The following is a 23,156-nucleotide window of genomic DNA, read 5'->3' as shown; positions in this document are numbered from 1 at the left end:
TTTTTCTTCTGGGAAGCGTTGTGGGTTAATTTTGTGCAGTTGATAATTAGTGTACAGAATATTGTGTAACAGTTTGAATTGAAATTCTCTGGTTTTCGTGTCTGTTGTTAAGTTGATGACCATTTTATACATTTGGTTCCATTCTATTACATCAGTGAATCTATTTTCAATTATTGACTGACTTCTGGGTTTCATAAAAATTCTGTTGATTAGCTCTCCTTTTAAAGATTTTCTTGTTATATTTTCTAGGTGAATTTGTTTATTTTCAACTCTAATTGTTATTTCTTTACGTTCCAGATTACTTGCCAGTTTTAATTCTTCTGGGATAGTGTTACACAATCCAATCCATTTTAGTTTGTCAATCATTGTTAGACCTCTCCTCTGAAAATCAACCCAAGGTTTCATTCTTTTACCACTGTATAGATCAGATATGTATCTAATTCCTAGTTCATCAAACTTGCGGTAATATATTGATTTTCTCCCAATTTTGATTAATTTATTGTTCCATAAAATCTGATCTATTCCTCTATGCTCGTTTATTTCTTGCCATATGTTTAAACAATCTAAAATAAATTCCGTAAATTTCACTGGGAGCAGTCTGGCTGAGAAGTTGCATTTTAATAATATGTACCCTCCAATTTTATTAATTTTTTCTTGTACAAAGAATTTCCAGGAATGGTGTATTTCGTCATTTATTAAACGTTTTATCCAAAGAATCCTTTGAGTTTTCTTTGTGATGAATATATCTAACATTCCTATGCCCCCACTGCCCACCTCCCCTATCATAGTTTTTCTTGCTATTCGATCTGTACCTTCCCATATAAAATTGTATATTAGTTTTTGAACTTGTTTCAAAACATTATTTTGCACATATGTATTAGATAGAATATATTTAAATTGAGATAACCCAAATGTTTTGATTATTTGAATCTTTCCAAACAGGGAGAGTTTTCTACACTTCCATAGATTAAGGATTCTTTTCAGATTTCTTAGGGGTTTTTCTATATTTTTTTCTCTCATTTCCACTTTATCGTATGAATAGTATACTCCTGCAATCTTAATAGGTGAGGTGGGCCACTTTACCCCGAATTTCTCATCTTTTTTGTCTCTCCATTTTCCCAGCCAGACCGCTTCAGTTTTTGACTCCTGTGTGCGAAGCACAAAAGGGAGTCTTTGCAGTTACCCTGTATGTCTGTATGTCCGTATGTCTGTCTGTATGTATGTATGTATGTATGTATGTATGTATGTATGTATGTATGTATGTATGTATGTCACTTTTTTTGTTCCACTGTTATCTCAAGAACCACTAATCAAATTTTGGTGAAACTTGGTACATAGATGCTCTGGGATAATGCGCAGAGTTGATTAGGTTTTGGTAAAAATCTATGAATATTAATTACCTAATTTGCATGATAATTAGCTGATTTTTAGCTGTTCCATGACTGTTCCACTGATATATGAAGAACCACTCATTGGATTTTGATGAAACTTGGCACATGGATGCTCTGAACTAATGCGCAGATTTGATTTGTTTTTGGTAAAAATCTGTTTATATTAATTACCTAATTTGCATAATGATTAATCAATTTTCGGCTTTTCCACTGATATCTCAAGTACTAATCATAACATTTCAATAGAACTTGGTACATAGATGTCATATGAGACTGCACTGATAGTTTTTAGGGTAATATCAGTACATATTAATTACCTAATTTGCATAATTAATTAATTTTCAGCTATTGATATTTCAAGTAGTAATGAACACATTTCAATGAAACATGGTACATAGTTACTTGAGGACTGTGCAGAGACCTAATTAGTTTTTGGAGAAATATTTGTGCATATTAATCACCTTATTAGCATAATTAGTTAATTTTCAGCCCTTCACCTGATATCTCAAGTACTAATCATCACATTTCAATGAGACTTGCGACATAGATCTTCTAGGACTATGCAGAGACTTGATTAATTTTAGGATAAATTATTGTGCATATTAACTACTAATTTGCTTAATTAGTTAATTTGTCCTAAGAACCACTCATTGAATTTTAATGAAACTTTTAAAGAGTGCTCATCACATTTCAATGAACCTACATGTGTAGGACTATACACCATATTAGTTTTGGTAAATATTTATGCTTCTTAATCACCTAATTAACATAATTAATTAATTAATTAATTAATACTGATATCTCAAGTATTAATCATCACATTTGAATAAAACTTGGTACATAAATGCTCTAGGACAATAGACAGCCTGATTAATTTTGGGTTAAAATCTGTTCATATTAATTCTCTTAATTAGCACAATAATTAATAATTTTTTGGTTCTAATCACATTTCAATGAAACTTGGTACATAGATATTACATTACGCAGATCTTATTACTTTTACATTGCGCGGACCTTATTAGTTTTACACTTAAATGTGTTCATATTAGTTACCTTATTTGCATAATTAGTTTTCTGCATTTCCATCAATATCTCAAGTTCAAGTAATTTTGAATTAATTTTTAATGTGTCTCCAATACTCTCAGCGTACGGGAGTTCTTTCTAAGCTTTCTTTGATTTCTTTGTTTATTTTCAACCCAGAGCATGTCTGAAATTTTTTCATCTTGCATAATAGAACTTCCACAGATTTACAGTCAGAGAGACAGCATGTCATATCATCCGCAAATGCGGATTCCTTAACATGCTGCCCTGCCACTGAAATACATGTACCAATAATATTTTTGTCTTCCCTTATTGCAATAAGTAATGTTTCCAGTACCAATATAAATAAAGCTGGCGACAAAGGGTCCCCTTGTCTCACCCCTCTTTGGACTTCAAAATATCCCGTGCTATAACCATTATTCATTATGCTGGTTTGAATGTTTGTGTACATTACTTTGACCCATCTACAGAAATTTTCCCCAAATCCAAATTTTTCTAAAACATGTAAAAGAAATTTCCAATTGACTGTGTCAAAGGCCTTTTCAAAGTCTATTGCCAACAAGACGCCAGGCAAACCCTGCTCCAGTGTATAGTTGTAAATTTTGTCTATCAGTCTTATATAATCTCCTGCAATTCTTCCCTTCACAAAAGCAACCTGAGATAAACCAATTATCTCCGGCAAGATTTGTTCAACTCTTTTTGCTAAACATTTTGATGCAAGTTTCATGTCCACGTTTAAAAGTGTGATTGGCCGCCAGTTTTTAAGTTGCTGTTGGTCTCTCCCTTGTTTTTCAATTAAAGTTATTATACCTTGACGTTGTGAGACTGAGAATTCCCCTTTATGGTACCCAGAATTTAGGGAATCAACAACCATTTTTCCCACTATGGGCCAAAAGGTCTTGTAGAACTCTGAAGTCAATCCATCATTTCCCGGGCTCTTATTTTTTGGAAGTGATTTCAACACATTGAATACAATGTACCTCCCCAATGGATAGTAGTCCCTCACAAACATTTTTTGATTTTTCCTCCAGTTTGGGTATTTTGTCATTTAAAAATTCCTGCAGGTTTGGGTTCTCTTTAGTGATTGCCCTATAGAGATCTTCATAAAATGATTTTATTTCCAGAAGTACCTCTTTATGATTTTCTATAGTTCTATTGTTCTTTTTAAGTCGCGTTATAACCGATCTACTTTTTTTTGTTTTTAATAAACCCAGGAAGAATTTATTATTCTTTTCGCCTTTTTCATACCAGCTTGCTCTAGATCTAATTATTTGCCCTTCTGTGATGTAGTTGTATTCTTTTTCTAGTTCATGTCTGGCTTCCTCTAAATTATTTAAATTATTTTCAGTTGGGGTGTTGCAACATAATTTTTCCAGGAGTATAATTTCCTTTTCACATTCTTTAATTTTATCTTTACGGCTTTTGGCCTTTTTTTTACAGTATTTTATAGAGAATTCTCTTATTTTATATTTTATGTAGTCCCAAATAAGTCCCTTATCCTTGTTTTCTACTTCCATTTTCCACACTGAAATTTTTTCTGTCAAACTTTTTACGAAGACTTGGTCATTTACAAGGCTAGCATTGAATTTCCAGTGTGATGGACCTCGATTTAATTCGGCTAAGTTAAGTATAAGTTGAACTGCAGAATGGTCTGATTGCACTCCTGGAATAATCTCAACTTTATTCACCAGGCTTTGCAGGTCATTCGATATGAAAATGTAATCTAGCCTACTTTGTATTACATAAGGTTTGCCTCTCCGCCATGTGAATCGCTGTACCTCTGGGTTCAATAGACGCCAGATATCTACTACATTGTATTTTTCCATAATGTCGTTCATTTGGTTTGCTGATTTTTGCCAAAATTTGGGGTTACCTCCTCCTCTATCTAATTTTAAGTTCATTGCAAAATTTAGATCCCCTCCCCAAATTATCTCGCTTTGTGGTTCAAAGGGATTGTTCAACAGCAACTGGTCAATTTGTGACAAAAAGTGGTTATGTTCTATTTCTCTGTTAGGAGCATATGTGTTTAAAATTATAAAGGATCTTCCACCACATACAGCATGGAGCAGAACATACCTACCATCCTCCCGGTCAATAATGCATTTTTTAATGGATAAATTCAAATCTTTAGCTATCACCATCACCCCCCTGCTAGCGCTTGTACCATGGGCGAACCAGCACTGGCCTTTGAATTGTAATGACCAAAACTGTTCATCTGATGGGGTGCTATGTGTTTCTTGTAGTAAAATTAGGTTAGCTTTTTTCTTGTTCAGCCAGATTGAAATCTTTTTCTTTTCTTGTAATCCCGCAACCCCCTGGCACTGAAGGTTAAAATACTAAGTTCCATCAATCACATGATTATACATATAATCAGGTGTCAAGTTGAAATATTTTGCCCATTTTTGAAGTATAACAACAACATAACTTAAATAAAAACATATAAAAGCTAAAACAAATAATCCACACATAAATACATAACAAGAGATTGAGTTAACCAAAAGGTGGAGTGCAGGTGTTACCATGTTGGTAGAAACAAATTACTTACAAAAAAACACCTATCTTACCTCCGTCCCCAAAATGACAGTTACTCACATGTAAACCTCATCAAAGCTCAAATCAATTTTAGTTCCATTTAATGTAATATTACTCATTTAATGTCCTTAACTGTCATCTGCTTCATCTTGCCGTCGTCCCCTCGACCATTAATGTAGCGGGTACACGCCAAGCCACAAAACATCGTTTTTGGGGTTGTTCAGCCTTCAACTGCTTCTTGTACTCGAGTAGGCGTCTTCGTTCGGCTTGCACTGTTAAGCTGACGTCATCAGTGATAAATATATGATTACCTTTATATGGGTGATTTCTCAGAATGCGTGGTGCCGACATAAGTATATTTCTGACCTCGCCTGCATTTACAAATGCCACTTTTATTGGTCTGTTGTTTGTTGTTTTTCCTTTCGACGGGTTCAAAAATGGCGGGTCTCTGTGCGCCCTCTGTAGCGCTATGTTCTTTACTGATTCTAACCCCATGTGTTGTTCCATAAATGTTCGTATAAATTCTATACATCCCTTGCTTCCTTGTTCTGACCCCTCTGGTATGTTTCTGAAATTAATATTCATCCGTCTTCCTCTATTTTCTTGATCGTCTTGTTTCCATTTTAGTCTTTCTATTTCTTTTTCGACTTCTCGTAGTTTTTCTTCTAATTCAGTCAATTCATGTTTGGTGGCTGTGTCTTTCGTAATTTCTTCCATTTTCTCGTGGACATTTTCGATCGATGTTTCTATATCTTTCACTCTTCCTTCCATCTCTTCTATTTTCTTAGTTAATGGTGTGATCTGCTCGACATCAGACTTTATTTCGAAGATTTTTTTTAGGATTATCGTTATTTTTTGTTCTGTAGGCAGGTTCACGAGTGTTTTAAGACCTTGCTGGCTATTGCCGCTTTCTGTACCGCCATCTTGTTCCTCTCCTCGGTCCGGTGTTGTTCGCCTTGTATTTCTGGTCGATCCTGATATCATTTGGTCTACTCTTCTATCTTTGTTCTTGTAGCTGGTCTTATTACTTGCCATGGTGTATTAAATTTTTCTGGTTGATGAGGTTTTCGATAGATTTTTAGCTCCGCTGTCGACTTTGTCGAGCGGAGCTTATCATATGAGTGATTGTCCGTCGTCGTCCGTCGTCGTCGTCCGTCGTCGTCCGTGTCAATGTTTTACTTTTTCGACTTCTTCTTGAAAACTACAAGCCTGAATGCTTTGATACTTGGTGTATATGTACCTTGGGTAGACCTCTCTTAGGTTTGTTCATTTCATGTTGATATCTTCAATTCTCTAATTTTGGTGAATATTTTTGTCATTTTTGGTAAAAAGTGATATTTTCGACTTCTTGTTAAAAACCGCAAGTGCAAATGCTTTGATAATACATATATAGGTACTACATGTGGACCTCTCTCAGATTTGTTCATTTTGTAATGATATCTTTAATTCTCTAATTTTGGTGAATATTTTTGTCATTTTTGGTAAAAAGTGATATTTTCGACTTTTTGTTAAAAACCGCAAGTCCAATTGCTTTGATACTACATATATAGGTACTACATGTGGACCTCTCTCAGATTTGTTCATTTCGTGATGATATCTTCAATTCTCTAATTTTGGTGAATATTTTTGTCATTTTTGGTAAAAAGTGATATTTTCGACTTCTTGTTAAAAACCAATAGTTCAATTGCTTTGATATTACATATATAGATACTACATGTAGACCTTTCTCAGATTTGTTCATTTTGTGATGATATCTTCAGTTCTCTAATTTTGGTGAATATTTTTGTCATTTTTGGTAAAAAGTGATATTTTCGACTTCTTGTTGAAAACTGTAAGTCCGATTGCTTTGATATTACATATATAGGTACTACATGTGGACCTCTCTCAGATTTGTTCGTTTTGTGATGATATCTTCAATTCTCTAATTAATTTATTTTGGTGAATATTTTTGTAATTTTTTGGTAAAAAGTGATATTTTCGACTTCTTGTTAAAAACTGTAAGTCTGATTGCTTTGATACTATTCATATTGTTCATTTTCTAATGATATCTTCTGTTCTTTAATTGAAATGTGCATTGCTAACAGCGGAGCTATCTCAGCCGATAGGCTGCTTGTTTCTTATTTTGGTGGAGCAGATCGGTACCGATGTTTCTACTACTCACGCATGCGCACTCCCTCCTGTTTCATACAACCTTGGTATGTGGGGGCAAGGTATAAATTGCAGTTCAGGGTTGTTGTTCAGGTAATACACTATATTTATACAATGAGAAAAAATCTCTGCAATTGTCTGTTACAGTTTAACAGGTCGTCGCCCTGGGCATGTGCCACATTTGTGTTGATAAATATTGATTTTCCCACAATACATTGCGCTCTTCAAATGGAAATCACAAGTATGAGGTTTGACCTGGGCGTGACTTGCACTGATTACCGCCGGTGACTCCTTCGATACCTTCCAATCACATGAAAATTGCCTAATTAAAGCTTGGAAACGTCTCAGTTCGTACTCGTTGATCTGTGCAACAGTCAAAGTCGCCATCTTTGTTTATATGAGACCCATATATCTCGCATATACGCAACGCGACGACTACCGCGCTTTAAGCATTACCATCAATTGAAAAACATAATATATTAAGAGATAAAATGTGCTCCACAACTTTGTTGTTTCGCAGTCAGTAGTTTTGCATAAACTTGTCATTTTAACTTTCACATTTTGAATGTCACATTATTTGTTTGAATTATAATGCTGGCATTTGATTGCCCATTACATTTTTCACCCAGTGAACCAAATATTTTCTTCAACAACAGAATACATCACTGTAGCCACATAATTGTGAATCACTACTGGTAATAGACTTTGTCTTTAATACAGAACAGGGACTGTGCATTCTCAATGCTTGTTTATTTTCTATATTTACAAAGTGTATAAGGCATAGTATATACTTGTGAGATGCACTCTGGGGTAAATGTACCCTTCTTACATGTTTACATAATGTGTACGGTAACTTTTGTACTTGTAGGTCGCTGAAATTAATAAGGCCACCAAATCCAAAGAATTACATTATGTACTTACAAGTAAATCAGGTAATGTAACACAGAGTGCAAAAGAAGAAAGTAACTCAAGTGATGTTGGTGTCTCAGCTGTTAATGTTCCACAGGCAAGTACAGTTTATCTTGTACAACTCAGTGGGCACTTACCCGGTTTCTTCACTTTTTCAGAAATTGTAGATATATACAAGAGGTTCAGTGATTTTCGATGAATTTACACATAATGAAAATTGTAATGGAAAAAGAAAACTCGTATTCTGAAAAAAAAGATTAACCAAAAAAAAAGTAATGCAAAATCGCTGTTTCTTGTGTTTCATTCTACTTTTTTTTTTTAAATTGTTTTTTTTTGCTCAGTTTCTTCATAGTACTAATATGAATAGTCAATAAAAGGTGACCAGGTGAAAGTTCCATCTAATTCAACACCAAATTTTAACGAATGATAGAGTATGAGCTTTCATAAAATATGTATTTTTATTATTAATTTCAATTTATTGCAGTTCAAAGCTCCAAGATTTAGTAGGATAAATCCACCTGCCACAATGGGATTTCAGACTGCTTCTTCATTGTTATTATCCAAGGAACAGTCTGTCTCTCCAAAGGACACTGATAGTGACAATAACACTTCATCAGACACAAAATATCCAGTTACATTTCAAACAGCCAGGTCATTGTTAGTAGATGGAGCATCAACAGGTGTTCAAAAAAAGAAAGTGTCTTTCTTGAAAGACACAGAAACGTTTAAATTTTCATACTACAGTGATGCAAGTGCTGATAGTGATTCGGTTCCAGAATCTGCTGTGAGCAAAAATGTTGAAGTTTGCAATGATGATACAGATTCTGCAGACAGGACAAAAGCTAGTGACTCTTTACCTGTTGCTATGGAGATAGACTCACCTGTGTCTGTGGAAACAGTTACTGCAAACAAGGACAGTAAGAAATTTACATGTGAAATTGATCCTTTGGATGGCGATGAGAAGAAAAGCAGGTAAGGAAAAAACCCAAAGCCACTAATATTCCTGAGTAATTTTACTTAGATTGGCATTTCATCTGCATGTAATTATACAACAGTACTGTGTTTATTCCCTCAGTCTTGGTCTAGCTAGCTGGCTACTCTAGTTGACTTGTGTTTAGATCTGTTGGTGATTTTGATGGCTTCTTTACTTCTGCTCATATCTAGTATGCATTTTCTTGCTACACCAGCCAATTATGATAATATTGCTAATTGCTTTACATATTTCATATTATGGACTACTTTATTTCATGTTGAATTGTCACTGTTCTGATAGAAAAAAATGCGCCTTAAAAAGTACAACATGCTACTAGTTAGACCCAGGATTTTATAAAATTGATAAATTTATCAAATTTTTATTAGTTTTATTTGCTTGCAAGTAATAAACTGAAGGGACAGTAATACTGTAGTAGTTGAAAAATGTCTGTCATTCAGTTTTTGTGTCATCGTCGTAAACTGTACTTGCTGCGAAAACTCTATTAAAGTTCAGCCGATTGCTATCATAGTTGATCATTTGAAAATTGTGATAGTGTAGTGGTTGAAACCTTTGCTTTGCAAGTGAAAAATTGAGAGTTCAAATCTCATGCTAAAAACATAATTTTTTTTAGCTTCGATGTCATCGCAGATTACAAAGCAGAGCTGTTCATATAGGTGATTGCCTGTTGTCGTTCGTCCATCATCCATCAACAATTGCTTTTTTCGACTTCTTCTTGAGAACTACCAGCTCAATTGCTTTGATACTTAGTTTGTGGGTACATTGGGTGGCCTTTGTCAGATTTGTTCATTTCATGACAATATCTTCAATTCTCTATTTTTGGCAAATTGTTTTTTCAATTTTGGTAGAAAAAAAAATGCTATGACTTTTTCTTGAATACAACTAGCTCAATTGCTGAAAATTACTGACAAAGAAATGGTACCTGTGTGTTTTGCTGAATAAATATGACTCCCAAAATACCCCCACAAAATAGTTAGTTGAAAGATGGTGGGACTTTCATTTGAGGTTTTTTTTACGCTGTAAGTTAGAAACATGGATGATCAGTGTACTCCGAATTTGGAAAATCTGTTCTACCTTCTAGTTTGTTGACCTCTGGTCATGCAATATGTGCAATTGCAAAAACAATAACAATAAATGCACAAACACTATCAATTCGGGAATCAGGAATTGTTAGTTCTGTTGTTGTGATTTGTTTTCAGGGAGGATTCTAAACAATGTACGACAGACTCGATCGATTATGTTGATGGTAATTGTGCTGCCACCAAGAGGCCACTCCCAGATGAGGTGAGTAAGTTGTGCGTGATAGAGGGCATGATAGTCTAAGAACCGTTCATGGATCCATCTTCAAGGTTACCGTATCCATGTGTCATATTTATCTGAAAGATCGCTCTGGGTGATGTTTTGTCTGATGGGTCATATTTAGGAAGATCACTGAACCAAATCATTGCGCATTACTTTTTTTCAACATTTGTTGTACAATCAAATGTTTTTGTGTTATTTTCATGCAGTAGTTTGATCAAAAATTTACACATTCACTGTACCAGTGATGATTTCAACAAAAGGTGAACTTCAGTCTTTTTGACTCGCTACTGAAACGTAACTTCATGTATGTGGCAAGGTAAAAAATGTGCTTTAAAGCAATGCATGTAGATAGGAACATTTCCTCAGTCAACAAGGATAGAATTAGAAATAATCACTTTGACAACTTGAATGACTTTGGCACAATTATGTTGAAAGTTTATTGCTATTATACATGGATATCATAAATGATCCAGTGCACAAATTCATGTCTTTAGTTGTATTGTCGCTTGACCCAGTATCAGTACGAGCACGCCAGACCAGCCAGAAACCGACAAAGCTCTTAGCATAATTTAGAATTTCTGATTGCATCTAACTTGTATGTTTGGGAAGACAATTTTTGTTTTCAAATTTTTTCAATGTTCATTTTTGGCATAACTTAAATTGGATGTCACATGGTTATTTCTTGACAGATTTGCCGACTTTCTACAAAGCTCTGTCAGAACAATACTGTTTTTATGTTTGTGACGTTTTTATGCTATTTTTTTGCTGCATGAAAAAATTGCCCAGGTGCTAAAACATAACCCATGGGTGATGTATCAGATTAATAATAAATTTATAGTTTTGGTTTTATAGATTCAGGGCTATAATAAGTGCTTCGGTCGCATGTGTTTTATCCATGCTCTTGCTCCATTTCTCTCTAGATATTATAACTGTCAGGCAAAGAGAATCACTTGAATTGTTCGTTTATTGCCTTGGCTTTTGTTGGTATTAACAAATGCAATCACATGAAATGGACATATCAATATCTATAATGTTATATCCTGTAGAATTTAAATAAAATTGAGCTGCTAGTTTATCATAGATGTTCAGCAAAATGATCCCCAGTTGGAGGTATGTAAATGAGTCTCTAGGTGGTAGTTGAGTGCGGTAACTGAGCGCTCAACGTCAAACGTCAGAGTTGCATCTTTATTACTACCGGTACTGAATATAATTGTGGCCGATCCCGGCATTTATCTTGCGTAAATCAAAATAGTACTCTCAAAAATGTCATGTATACACTAGTGACTTATGATTACTTGAAATCAGACACGCGCACTTCTCATTCCATTGCTGGTCCCATGCCTACTATTACACGTAAAAGTGAGAGCGTAGTCCCTCATTACAAGACGCGTCTATCTTACAAGATCATGGAGTTCAAACTGCGTGAATATTTAATTAAATATGGTTGCGTCATTTTTAACAAATGTCCTGCTCATGTGAATTTAGATTGGATTCGTTAACTTAACTTAAGTTAGACCTCTGAAACGAACTTGTATCAGCTTCATGTTAAACTGAGCGTAGCTTTCATTACATCACCAGCATTCCATGGTTTGTCCCCATGCTCACTTTTAAAAGTGAGCGCACTCAAGCTTCCCATTGTTTGGCTCCACGTTTACTTTTGAAAGTGAGCGTATGCTCAACTCGTATCTTCATGAAAACTGAGACGCTCAATTACCGCACTCAACTACCACATAGAAACCTATTTACATACATGCCAGTTGCCACAATGTAGTATTAATGTAAAATTTCATACATGTATTACATTCAGTGCAATAAATAACATTACTAGTATTACAGCTGAATTGCTGTTTTAATGTGTGGACAAATAATAGCACTATTACTATATATTTCAGGCAGATGAACACAAGGTGATGAAAAGAGTAAGGTTTAACGGAGATGTGCTTGCAAAAGAGGATTCAAAAGTCAAATTGACGATACCAAAAAAGAAATCTATTTCTACTGAAGCTGACAGGAAAAAAGTGGCAGCTGATGTAGTTGTAAAATATTTGACTCCATACTATACAGATGATAAGTTTGCTTCCAAGGTAATTAACATAACTCTTTAACTACACTGACTTCCATGAAGCCTAACAATTATTATTGGAAAACTCTTTGGGGTAAAACATTCAAGAAAAACTCATTGGGTATAATTTTAGTGGCTTCGATATTACAAGAATGTTAAATTTATTAGTTTGTGAATAAAACAATGCATTATAACTTTGTATATTCACTAGGTTACTGATTTATCACAGTTACACATAGCTAATTAAAGCAAGCTAATAATTAAACCTTTACAGTATGTGAAAAGTGTGTTAATATAAATTAATCTAAGATTGGGTGGTATTGGTAACCAATTTTTATTACATTTTCATGTATTTTTGTCTGAGAATACAGCTACATGTTGAGTTTTTTTGGCAGGAGTCAAGGATGGATGAAAAAAGGGGGTGAAAACAATTTTTCAGATTTTTTACATTCACAGTAATGTATTGTTCATATTAAAATTTATCAGTCTCTGTTTAAGCTTCTGTCAATTACAACATTATTAATTTACATCTGCAAAACAACACAGGCAAAAAATTTAACCAATAATGATGCAACAAATTATTTACCTTATATATTGTGCACATTGATTATAACAGTTTAGTACGACTGATAGCAGCCATGCCAGAATTACAGTTTCATTTGATTTTTTTTCTGATAGGATTTATTCAAGTCTCTTGCCCGGATAATATCACACAAGTTATTGGAAGATTATCCCCAGACCACAAACATCAGAGAATGTGAGTAAACATAACATTTACTTTGAATCAACTTGGCACCCAGTGACCTAATTTGCATTAGCGATGAAGTTCATTTAATTTATTAAAATCATGAAAAGGAACTTAAAACATAGTTTGAACAGAGCTGCAATTTTGCATGTAGAACCAACTTTCATTGTGCATGGAGTAAAAAAAATCAAAAACTATTACTATTTTATATTTGACACAATGTTACATGAATTAGGGGGGCGGTTTTAACACATTACCAGTCATATATTAGCCCTGCCAGACACAGATGTGTAAAATAGGCTGAAGATGATGTTTTTGCAATCAAATTGTATGAATAGAGAGGTGTTTTTATATCAAAAAATTTGTCTTGTCTTTCTTTACAAAATATGATGAAAATGATGTTTTTGCCAGGAATGCATCATCTAATTATGTTGAGTCTTGAGATTCCCCTCGGTTCTCACCCAGACGCATCCTAATCTCACTTCGGTAAGGAGTGGTCATGGCTTCCCCAAAATTGTTAGGTTCAGTAGTATTCGTTCGGCTCCTGTTTTCTGTAATAATCACTTTGTTATCGGAATATAGCCCAACCCCCAACTTGGAGGGCCAGAGGACTATAATTCATTCGGCTTCTACCAATCAACTTTTCCTCTTTGGGTGATCCTACCAAGAGTACAAGCCTTCAGACGGCACAGCTCTCCTGGTCACTGAAGCGTGCGACCACCCCAACCAACGATAAGGTGATAGTCCCAAATAGTTCTCCTTAATCATCAGTTTTGACTAATTTTAAAATTTTTTTTACAGTGAAGAATCATGCCAAGAAGATGGTAAAAGATTACTTTCGAAGCCATAAAAGATGTTCAGCAGATTCTGATTTACAGTTAAAATAAATAGTCTGAAAAAAGGTATCTGCATCCATGCATGTATTTCAGGTTTTCCTCATGCATTGTCCAATTTGATTCAAACAGTATAAGAGCACTGTTTTTAAGTTTGCTGTTATACTTTCCAGGTCACCATGTAAAGTATGCGATACATGAATGTACACAGATCTCTTTCCAGGTCTCCTGTTATGGTTTTGTTTTTCAATAACTTGAAATAAAGTATTTTATTATACATATGTCACCATAACGCCATAAGTTACAGCGTGCCGTAATTTTGCATTTTTCATCCTACCATATTAGGAAATACAAATTCTAAATATGGAATGAATACGCCCGTAAGTGTTTTCTAATAATAAAAACAAACATGGCTGCCACCAGGGTTTGACTGGACTCCACACAAAGAAGTTCACTGATTCTGTTCTAAACTTTTGGGTTTCGGCATTTCCATGATGTATCATTGTGAGGAAAAGATGTATAATAATAAGGTTATTACAAGGATATTGTAAAGTATGCATTCAGAGACTATTCCCTCGCATTGACCTCCGCTGCGTGTCAGTCGATACTCCTGCTATACAGTCGATACTTCTGTATGTCTTCGTGCATACTTTACAGAGTATCCTTGTAATAACCTCACATCCATGCATAAATTCTAAACTCAGTACTTACAAAGAACATAAAGGGGCTTTTGATGCATGTCCTTTTATATTTAATCCAATTCAAATTGACCCAGAATTTAAATATACTGTATTGATGCGGGTAAGAGCCCAGGGTCCTGAACATGGAAAATTGCCCCAAAAAAAATTGCAAACAAAAAATTACAACACACAGATCAAACTGCGGCAGGGAATAGAGCGGAAAATGAAAACATGCAACAGAACTAAATTAACAATTAGAAGTAAAACAAAAAAATAATTTATTGCTTATAATGTGACAAATAAACCAGAAATAATAAAAATCAACGGTGAGGAATCATTTGAATTAGGATTTCCTCGCCGACAAACATGCCCAATACGCGTGAACTCTAAATGAACAAAAATGTTAGTGGTTAAACTGCATAAAATTATTTTTGGTCTTGACAAATTATGGATCAACTGTCATACAAGATCAATAATAATTAAAACATTTACACAGTAAAAATTACGAAAGTTCATAGTTGTTTGAAAATACTTCTCAGATCTTTATTTGTACGTTCATTGTCAAAGTCGAACAAGCCCAAGTCGGCATCACTGTCGCCGTCAAACAAAATGCCTACAGCTTTGACTTGTAGATAGCACTTTTGATCCACAGATTTTGCTGTCTGTCAGCTTGGCACCTTTCATTCATATCTAATCACAATAAGAGACAGAAAAAATGTACAATACAGTACACCTTACTGAGTTGAGCTTCTTAACTTAAGTGTACTGTACATTTGTTTGTCATTTTCTAGACAGTTCCTAGGCCTAATTTGGGCCTTGTACTTAAACACGTATTTGTGTAATAGCTCAGATCTTTATTTGTACATTCATTGCCATCTTTGTTAAAGTAAAAAAAGTTCAAGTTGGCGTCAATGTCACCATCAAACAAAATCTCTACAGCTTCGTTCTGAAGTTTTTCGATGTCGTTGCACATAATTTGAACTTAGCACTTTTAATCCACAGATTTCGCTGTCTGTCAGATTGGCACTTTCATTCAAGTCTAATCACAATAAGAGACGGGGAAAAATGGGGTCGTTCTTCTACGATGGTACACGATGCTTTTGTTTACAGATAATCACTTTTTAAGCATCTGCTTTACTGATTGGCTAAGAATGACATCACTACTCGTGTTTCATCATAGAGGTCAAGTCAACATTGCTTTCTTATCAGCCGAGACGCTCATCAATCATGGTAAAAGTTATCATTCAGCAAGTTCCGGAAGTTCTCATTATATGGATATCGCGGTAGGCTTGAAATAGAAAGTGTACTGTACATTTGTTTGTCATTTTCTAGACAGTTCCTAGGCCTAATTTGGGCTTTGTACTTAAACACGTATTTCTGTAATAGCTATGGCTTAAAGCTAAAGGTGTTTCATTAAGCTTGGAAATTATAGACCCGAGTACTGTTGTCCATCTAGACTGGTAATGGACATAAGCAATGTCAACAGGCTTCTTGTACTTTCTAGTGTGAATGTCATTTACATGATGTTATTAATATATTTATTAAATACTAAATATCAAACTGATCAAGAAATGTTGTTGTCATTTATGCAGTGCCCCCCAAGAAAAGATTAAAGAGCTCAAGGTAATTTGCATACTAATTAGCATGTAAGCGTAATGACTGTCTCCCAGTCATCATAGCCAAATAAGTCCAAGTTGGTTGTCAAGTTAATGCAGGGGGGTGTCAATGGAGAGTGCAGGGTTTTGATAGATGTCAAAAATCTTTATTTATCTGGGAAAGTGCGAGAAAGAAGAAACTGTTGGCATACTGCCTTTTAGGTGCCCCCCCCCCCCCCCCCATGTTAGGCCACCTGTTTTCAGTTTTGTTTTTGTTTTGAGTGTCTCACAGTTGCATTACCCAACAGGGCTTTTATTGTTGTTAAGGTTGTAAAAAAGCTAATTCCCCATCTTTAGAGTTACGCTTGCCTTTGGTGTTAAGCAATCTGTTTTTTAGTTTTAGTCAACACAACACGAATTACTTTGTTTCACCCCTACTACATTCTGTACACAGACTTTGGTGAGAGACTCCTGCTTTGTGTTGTCTTCACTTGATATTACTTTTGAATATTATCTTGTGCTACACCACCTTTCCTACTTGGGAATTTTTGAGACAGTCACTGATGGTAAATGTGTGTATTAATTTTTTAGCTCCGCTGTCGACTTTGTCGAGCGGAGCTTATCATATGAGTGATTGTCTGTCGTCGTCCGGTGTCCGTCGTTCGTGTCAATGTTTTACTTTTTCGACTTCTTCTTGAAAACTACAAGCCTGAATGCTTTGATACTTGGTGTATATGTACCTTGGGTAGACCTCTCTCAGATTTGTTCATTTCATGATCATATCTTCAATTCTCTAATTTTGGTGAATATTTTTGTAATTTTTGGTAAAAAGTGATATTTTCGACTTCTTGTTAAAAACCGCAAGTCCAATTGCTTTGATATTACATATATAGGTACTGCATGTGTATCTCTCTCACATTTGTTCATTTTGTAATGATATCTTCAATTCTCTAATTTTGGTGAATATTTTTGTCATTTTTGGTAAAAAGTGATATTTTCGACTTCTTGTTAAAAAATGCAAGTTCAATTGCTTTGATATTACATATATAGGTACTACATGTGAATCTCTCTCAGATTTGTTCATTTTGTAATGACATCTTTAATTCTCTAATTTTGGTGAATATTTTTGTCATTTTTGGTAAAAAGTGATATTTTCGACAATCATTTTTGGTTAAAAATTATATTTTTGAATTCTTGTTGAAAACAGCAAGTCCCCATTGCATTGATACTATGTATATTGTTTATTTTCTAATGATATCTTCTGTTCTTTAATTGAAATGTGCATTGCTAACAGCGGAGCTATCTCAGCCGACAGGCTGCTTGTTTAAATCTTGTAGGCCTGAACAATTTGTAATTTGTAAAAATAAGAGACTTCTTAATTTGCACAATTGAATCTTTTAATTAAAAATCTCAAAGTACACTATATATAAATTTTAGTTTATTATTGAAAATACTATTAATTTCAACAAATATTAAAATTTTTAATATCTGAATATTAAAGAAAAACTAACAATAACATACACAAACAAAAATGTTCAATAACATATATTCCAGATATCAAATAATGAAAGTGAACACAAATATCTGCTGGAATTTGCTGACAAAAATTAATCAATGAACAACAAATCTTGGAGTTGAGAATCATCATAATAAAATTGTTTGCCAAGTTTTGAGCCTCATCTGTTCATGAAACCGGAGTTGTTGACCAGTGTGTAAGCACTCAATGGGAGTCTTTGCGGTTAGTGTGTCTGTTCCACTTATATCTCAAAAACCAATTATCAGATATTATTGGAACTTTGTACATAGATGCTTTCATACCTGATTAGTTTTTGGTTGCATATTAATCATCTAATTTGCATATTAATTAACTAATTTTCAAGCATTTTTGTTTCTTGTGTACTATTGAGCAGATTTTAATGAAACTTGGGATATAGATGCTCTTGGATAATACTCAGACCTGATTAGTTTTTGGTTGAAATCCATGCATATTAATTATCTAATTTGCATATATTTAACAGATACTGAGCATTTTCACTTGTTTCTCATGTACTATTGAGCAGATTTTAATGAAACTTGGTACATAGATACTCTTGAATAATGCTCGAACCTGATTAGATTTTGGTTAAAATCTGTGCATATTAATAACCTAATTTGCATATTAATTAACTGATTTTAAGCATTTTCACTTGTTTCTTGTGTACTCGAACAGATTTCAGTGTCACTTAATGCAGATGCTCTGGGATAATGCGCAAACCTAATTAGGTTTTGGTTGAAATCTGTGCATATTAATTATGTAATTTGCATATTAATTACCCAAATTTAATTTAAGCATTTCAACTTGTTTGCTGCATAGATGCTCTGGGATAGTGTGAAGTACTGTTTTGTTTTGATTGAAATCCTGTGTATACTAATTTCCTAATTTGCATATTAATTAGCAAATTTTCAATATTTTTACTTCTTAAGAACCATTAAACAGATTTCAATAAAACTACACACACAATGTAAATGCTCAAGGATAAGTCATATACATGTTCAGTTTAGTATTGAATTTTGTGCTTACTAATTACCTAATTTTCATAAATTAATCAATATATAGGTGCTCCACAGATATCTTTAGTACCACTGATCATATTTTAATGAAACTAGGTACATAGGACATTTGAATAATCCACAGATCTGATTACTTCAGGGCTGAAATCCCTGCAGCATATTAATTACCTGTTATAAGTTTCATATGTGTTTTTAATATGCATAACTGCAATGTAATAAGTACTGTTGCAGATAGGGGCATGCAACCGGTGCTATAATTGTGTAGTCTGACAAAAATATGATCAAAATATCAAGTCATCATATATGGTCATTATTTTATTACATATTTATAATTGTTAAACCATAGCTACTTGGAACCACTCTTACTATAGCTTGCAGTTATATTTTTAAATGCTGAATTTGCTTTATTATAAACAGATGTGCTTACTGTGAATATAAATGACAAGACTAGTCTATGGTCAAAAAAGGACGTATTTCAATGATTTTTTTATGTGTATTTGTACTTCATGCCTCCAATACTTTAGTTCTGATTTGTTTTGTCTATGTTTCTGACTCAACAAAAACAAACAATTTTTATCTGATCGTCTTCAAATTTTTATATTCAATGCATAATGCACATCTCAATTCAGTTATCGGAATTGATGACCAAGGGGCCAAGTATGCTCAATTACCTGCATATTTAAATGGTATGATTATCAACCTTGCCAATGTCATTTTTTACTTCTTCTTCGTTACCAAGATCAATTTTAGACTTTGGGATTGGTTTTGCTTTTGAAGGACCAATCAATGACAAGATAACAGGCAAAAAAAATAAAGCATGTCCCATTCCAAACACAATAATAAGAAACATGACTCTGAAGAAGGACAAAAAAATATAAGAATTTGAAAAGGCAAGGCAAATTATTCCCAGAAACGAGGAAAACCCAGCATTCAAGATAGGCACACCCACACGCGACAAAGCAACAGCAACACGTTCATTTTTTGTAAATCCATCTGCTTTCATGAAAGCATGGCAAATGTGGGCACTATAATCAACACAGAAACCAACACTCATTATGACATGCATCATTGTAATGGAACTGAGAGACAGCCCCCAGAAATGCATGTAACCAAGTAAACCTGTCAGAATCATTGCTGTTGTTACAGTTATATAGACAGAACACAGCGGATGAGGAACAAATATCAAACATACAACAAACATGACTGCCATTGATATGCCAAGAGTCATTAATGTACTTGGCATGACTTGCACATATTGTTCGTAGTAAATGAAAGCGCCACAATATGCAAAGACTGGCAAGTGACTTTCATCTGCTATTTCTCGGACTTGGAGCATCATCTGTCCCTCCAAGTAAGTATCACTAAACCCAAGTGAGCGTACATAGAAGCGAGAAGCCAATATGTTACCATCAGATATATTCAAATCTCCTTGAAACCTTGGATTCAAAGGAAGAAATGAATTTTGCAAGGAATCAACAAATGTTGTTTGGTCAGTTGGAAGTGACCCACCATGATGTTGGGAAAAACTGTCTAGCCAAGAAACTCGATAGCTATTTCGTATGTACTCATTATCAGTCATAACATTCAAAAGAGCATCGATATCATTTTGGATATTAGTCTCCCAATATTCCAGTGGTTCTTCCATAACAGCCATAACCATTGGACCATCATTAGTGTAATGCTTTTCTGACAACCTCAGGTAGTCATGCAGATATGATGTGGGAGACACTAAATTATTAAGTAACAGCCCTTGGTGAAGCTGGGTTGCTCCCCATATCGCAACCCCTAAATAAGCTGCAAAAATGATTAATATTAATGTTTTAGCAACAGGATTAAGAATCATTTTTGGAAGATATTTTTTAGGGACTCTCTCGCATACAGTTTCTTTTTCATGATCTGGATCCTCTTCTTGTTTTCCTATACACATACATATGTATGCTTTCCCCCTGCCCTGTTTTTCCATTTCGTCTAATGTTGCAACAGGCTGGCAAGTGATTGCGTGACGTGAAGCTTTTACTCTGCGTGTGTGAAACACAAGTGCCCCTCCAAATACTGTCAGCTGCATCAAATAGCACCAGAAAATTGCAAAACCTTGAAACAAATTGAAAAGTAAGACAATTAATACAGTCCAGGTTCAGTATTATAATACCCCATAAGTTCTGTTACACATATATTCCTACTTCCAACATTCATAAAATAAACGTAGCAAGTCCATTGATTGAACTTAAGTATCCATTAATATAATTATAATATGAAAAATAAAACAATATGCAATATGGCACTTTGATTAACTGGTCACTAGGTTATTGTACGGTAATGCACGTTTTACCATGAGCAATTTTGCAACAGAGCTGAATATTTTCTGGATATTTACTGTAAATGATGATGGGATCGACTTGTATATCAGTTTAGTGCTGTATCGAAACAAACCTGTGAGTGAGTATCTGACATGAAAAATTGACCTTCACCTGTCATATCCTAAATCAACTATTTGCATTTGTTTGTAACATGCACCTGTTGGCTTTTTGTGATTTGCAATATGATGCCATTAAAATTTGTCTTAGATTGGAGAAGACTGGAGGTAGCATAATGGAATGACTGAATGAAAAGGTGTGGGGGCTGCGATAGGCTTTTTATAAACTAAATTCTTTAACATTCAGACCTGACCCCAAACCTTCCTACTGCAAGTGAAAATGGTGTATACATACCAGTGTAGATACAAAAATTCCTGACACTTGGGAATGGATTGATGGTACCCAAAGCGAATGCTATAATATCTGTCAGTGATGTAAGCGTTACTGATACTGCTGCAATACTGAATGTGTGTGACATCTTCTCAGCAACATCTTCAGAGGGTTTTGTTTCTAGCCAACCAGCGAGCAGAAGAAACATATCATCTATACCTATTGCTAAAAAAATAAAAAACAAATAATTAATAGTGCACAGTTATGACAAATATTGCATGAAGGATGCAATTGTTAAGGTATATTATCTAATGGATAAATGCATGTAATTGCAAAATATATTTAAACAACGTATATCTATGTACAAATACTAACCAACAATAAGGAATGGCATCACTCCAACAATGTTAACCATTTTAACACCCACAAATCCACAGAAACCAAATGATGCTAAAATTGCTAGTGCTGCTGCTATCACTCCAAAGTTTGACAGAAACGATCGTGTAGACACACAGTTTCCAGTGGAGCAAACTAGTGAAGCATAGGTGATCATGATGGTAAAGGTGATTGAAAACTCAAGAATGTCACCATCAGTGTTTTCATCTAGTTCAGTGTTCAAACTTTCTGATGTACTATAACTCGTCAATGCTTTTTCACCTTGCCATTTCTTCATGTTTGCAAGGAATTTGCGTTCCCATTTCAAGCTGATATCGTGGAATTTGCCGTCAGTTCGTAGATGATAGTGTGTTCTTAGTGATTCTGCACTGCTTATATGAGATGTATCTGTCACAGTCACACCACCCATTATGTCAGGAATGTAAACAGCGTTGCCATCATTATCAGTTTCAGTAGGATATAAAATTGGTGTTGACAAGAAACCATTGAACTCATTGTTATTTATAAATCTTTGGATACCATCAACAACACAAGAACCTGATCTCTTGGAGCAGACGTCTAAGAATCCATACTCCTGCTGATCTACTGTTACTGAAATCATACTGATGTTCACATCCAGCTCATTCTGTTCTGTCAAGATGGCTTCAGTTAAAACGTTATCTCCATTCATGAGACCCACCATTATATTCTCGCCATACACACCAAGAGTGGCCTGCTGATGTGAGTAGAAGTTTGAAGCACTCATGTCGGCAAATAATTTCAAAACCTTTTCTCTGTCTTTAGATGCTTGGCTGTTTTCTGGTGTGTATAAGTACTCAATGTTAGTTTCCTCTTCCTGGAAAATTAAACCAATTCCAAGTACCCCACTGGCTATAATGGCTATGCTCATGATTATCAAGGCATGTTTGGAGAGAAATGCACCATACTTTCCGAATAATCTACTCATGTATGACTCTAAGATATCATACACTGCCATGTTACTTCTGGAAGAAACAATAATACATTTTTGTACATGTATTAATGTATATGTGGCAATGGTGAAATTTGCTCGTAATCATTTGCCACCAAATAGAGTATTACTGTAGTATCCATACATAGCTAAGCTCATTAGCTGTAAGTAAATGATTCAGGCTGCCTCCTAGGTAGGACAGATATTGTCATGAGCACCATTAAGAATGACGAATTTTTTGCCTACAACCACAACCTTGGGTCACTTGGCGATAGGTGTGTGATATGAATGCACAACCAGAAATAATTCAGGACATTTTATTTTTGCAGCTCGCTACTATCTTTTAAA

General features: G+C 34.6%; 2 protein-coding genes across 3 annotated transcripts in view; one reads left to right on the top strand and one right to left on the bottom strand.

The window, feature by feature from the left end:
* The window catches only part of LOC100374127 (ATP-dependent DNA helicase Q5-like), a 31,304-nt gene extending 15,098 nt beyond the window's left edge, over window positions 1–16,206 (top strand). The window contains exons 11-17 of one of the 2 annotated variants that reach the window (XM_085497733.1): window positions 7,981–8,118; window positions 8,506–8,993; window positions 10,212–10,296; window positions 12,207–12,398; window positions 13,055–13,133; window positions 13,923–14,023; window positions 15,637–16,206. In XM_085497733.1, coding sequence (XP_085353859.1) covers window positions 7,981–8,118; window positions 8,506–8,993; window positions 10,212–10,296; window positions 12,207–12,398; window positions 13,055–13,133; window positions 13,923–14,008 — 1,068 coding nt within the window. In that variant the 3' untranslated portion in view covers window positions 14,009–14,023; window positions 15,637–16,206. Of the gene's footprint in view, window positions 1–7,980; window positions 8,119–8,505; window positions 8,994–10,211; window positions 10,297–12,206; window positions 12,399–13,054; window positions 13,134–13,922; window positions 14,255–15,636 lie in introns of those variants that run through there. The other variant, XM_085497732.1, reaches the window with a different exon arrangement.
* A 3,252-nt stretch (window positions 16,207–19,458) lies between these two features.
* Window positions 19,459–22,835, bottom strand: LOC100372915 (patched domain-containing protein 3-like). The gene is made up of 3 exons (XM_085498231.1): window positions 21,839–22,835; window positions 21,488–21,688; window positions 19,459–20,870 (listed from the first exon to the last, which is right to left on the bottom strand). The coding sequence occupies exons 1-3, from the start codon at window positions 22,833–22,835 to the stop codon at window positions 19,459–19,461; spliced, it is 2,610 nt and encodes an 869-aa protein (XP_085354357.1).
* Between the last annotated feature and the right edge of the window lie 321 nt (window positions 22,836–23,156).

This window comes from Saccoglossus kowalevskii, chromosome 4 (assembly GCF_978046115.1).
Source record: "Saccoglossus kowalevskii chromosome 4, keSacKowa6.1, whole genome shotgun sequence".
In the NCBI taxonomy this organism is placed as follows: Eukaryota; Metazoa; Hemichordata; class Enteropneusta; family Harrimaniidae; genus Saccoglossus; species Saccoglossus kowalevskii.
The sequence above is the reverse complement of the archived record's forward strand: the minus strand, read 5'-3'. Positions and strand labels throughout refer to the sequence as shown.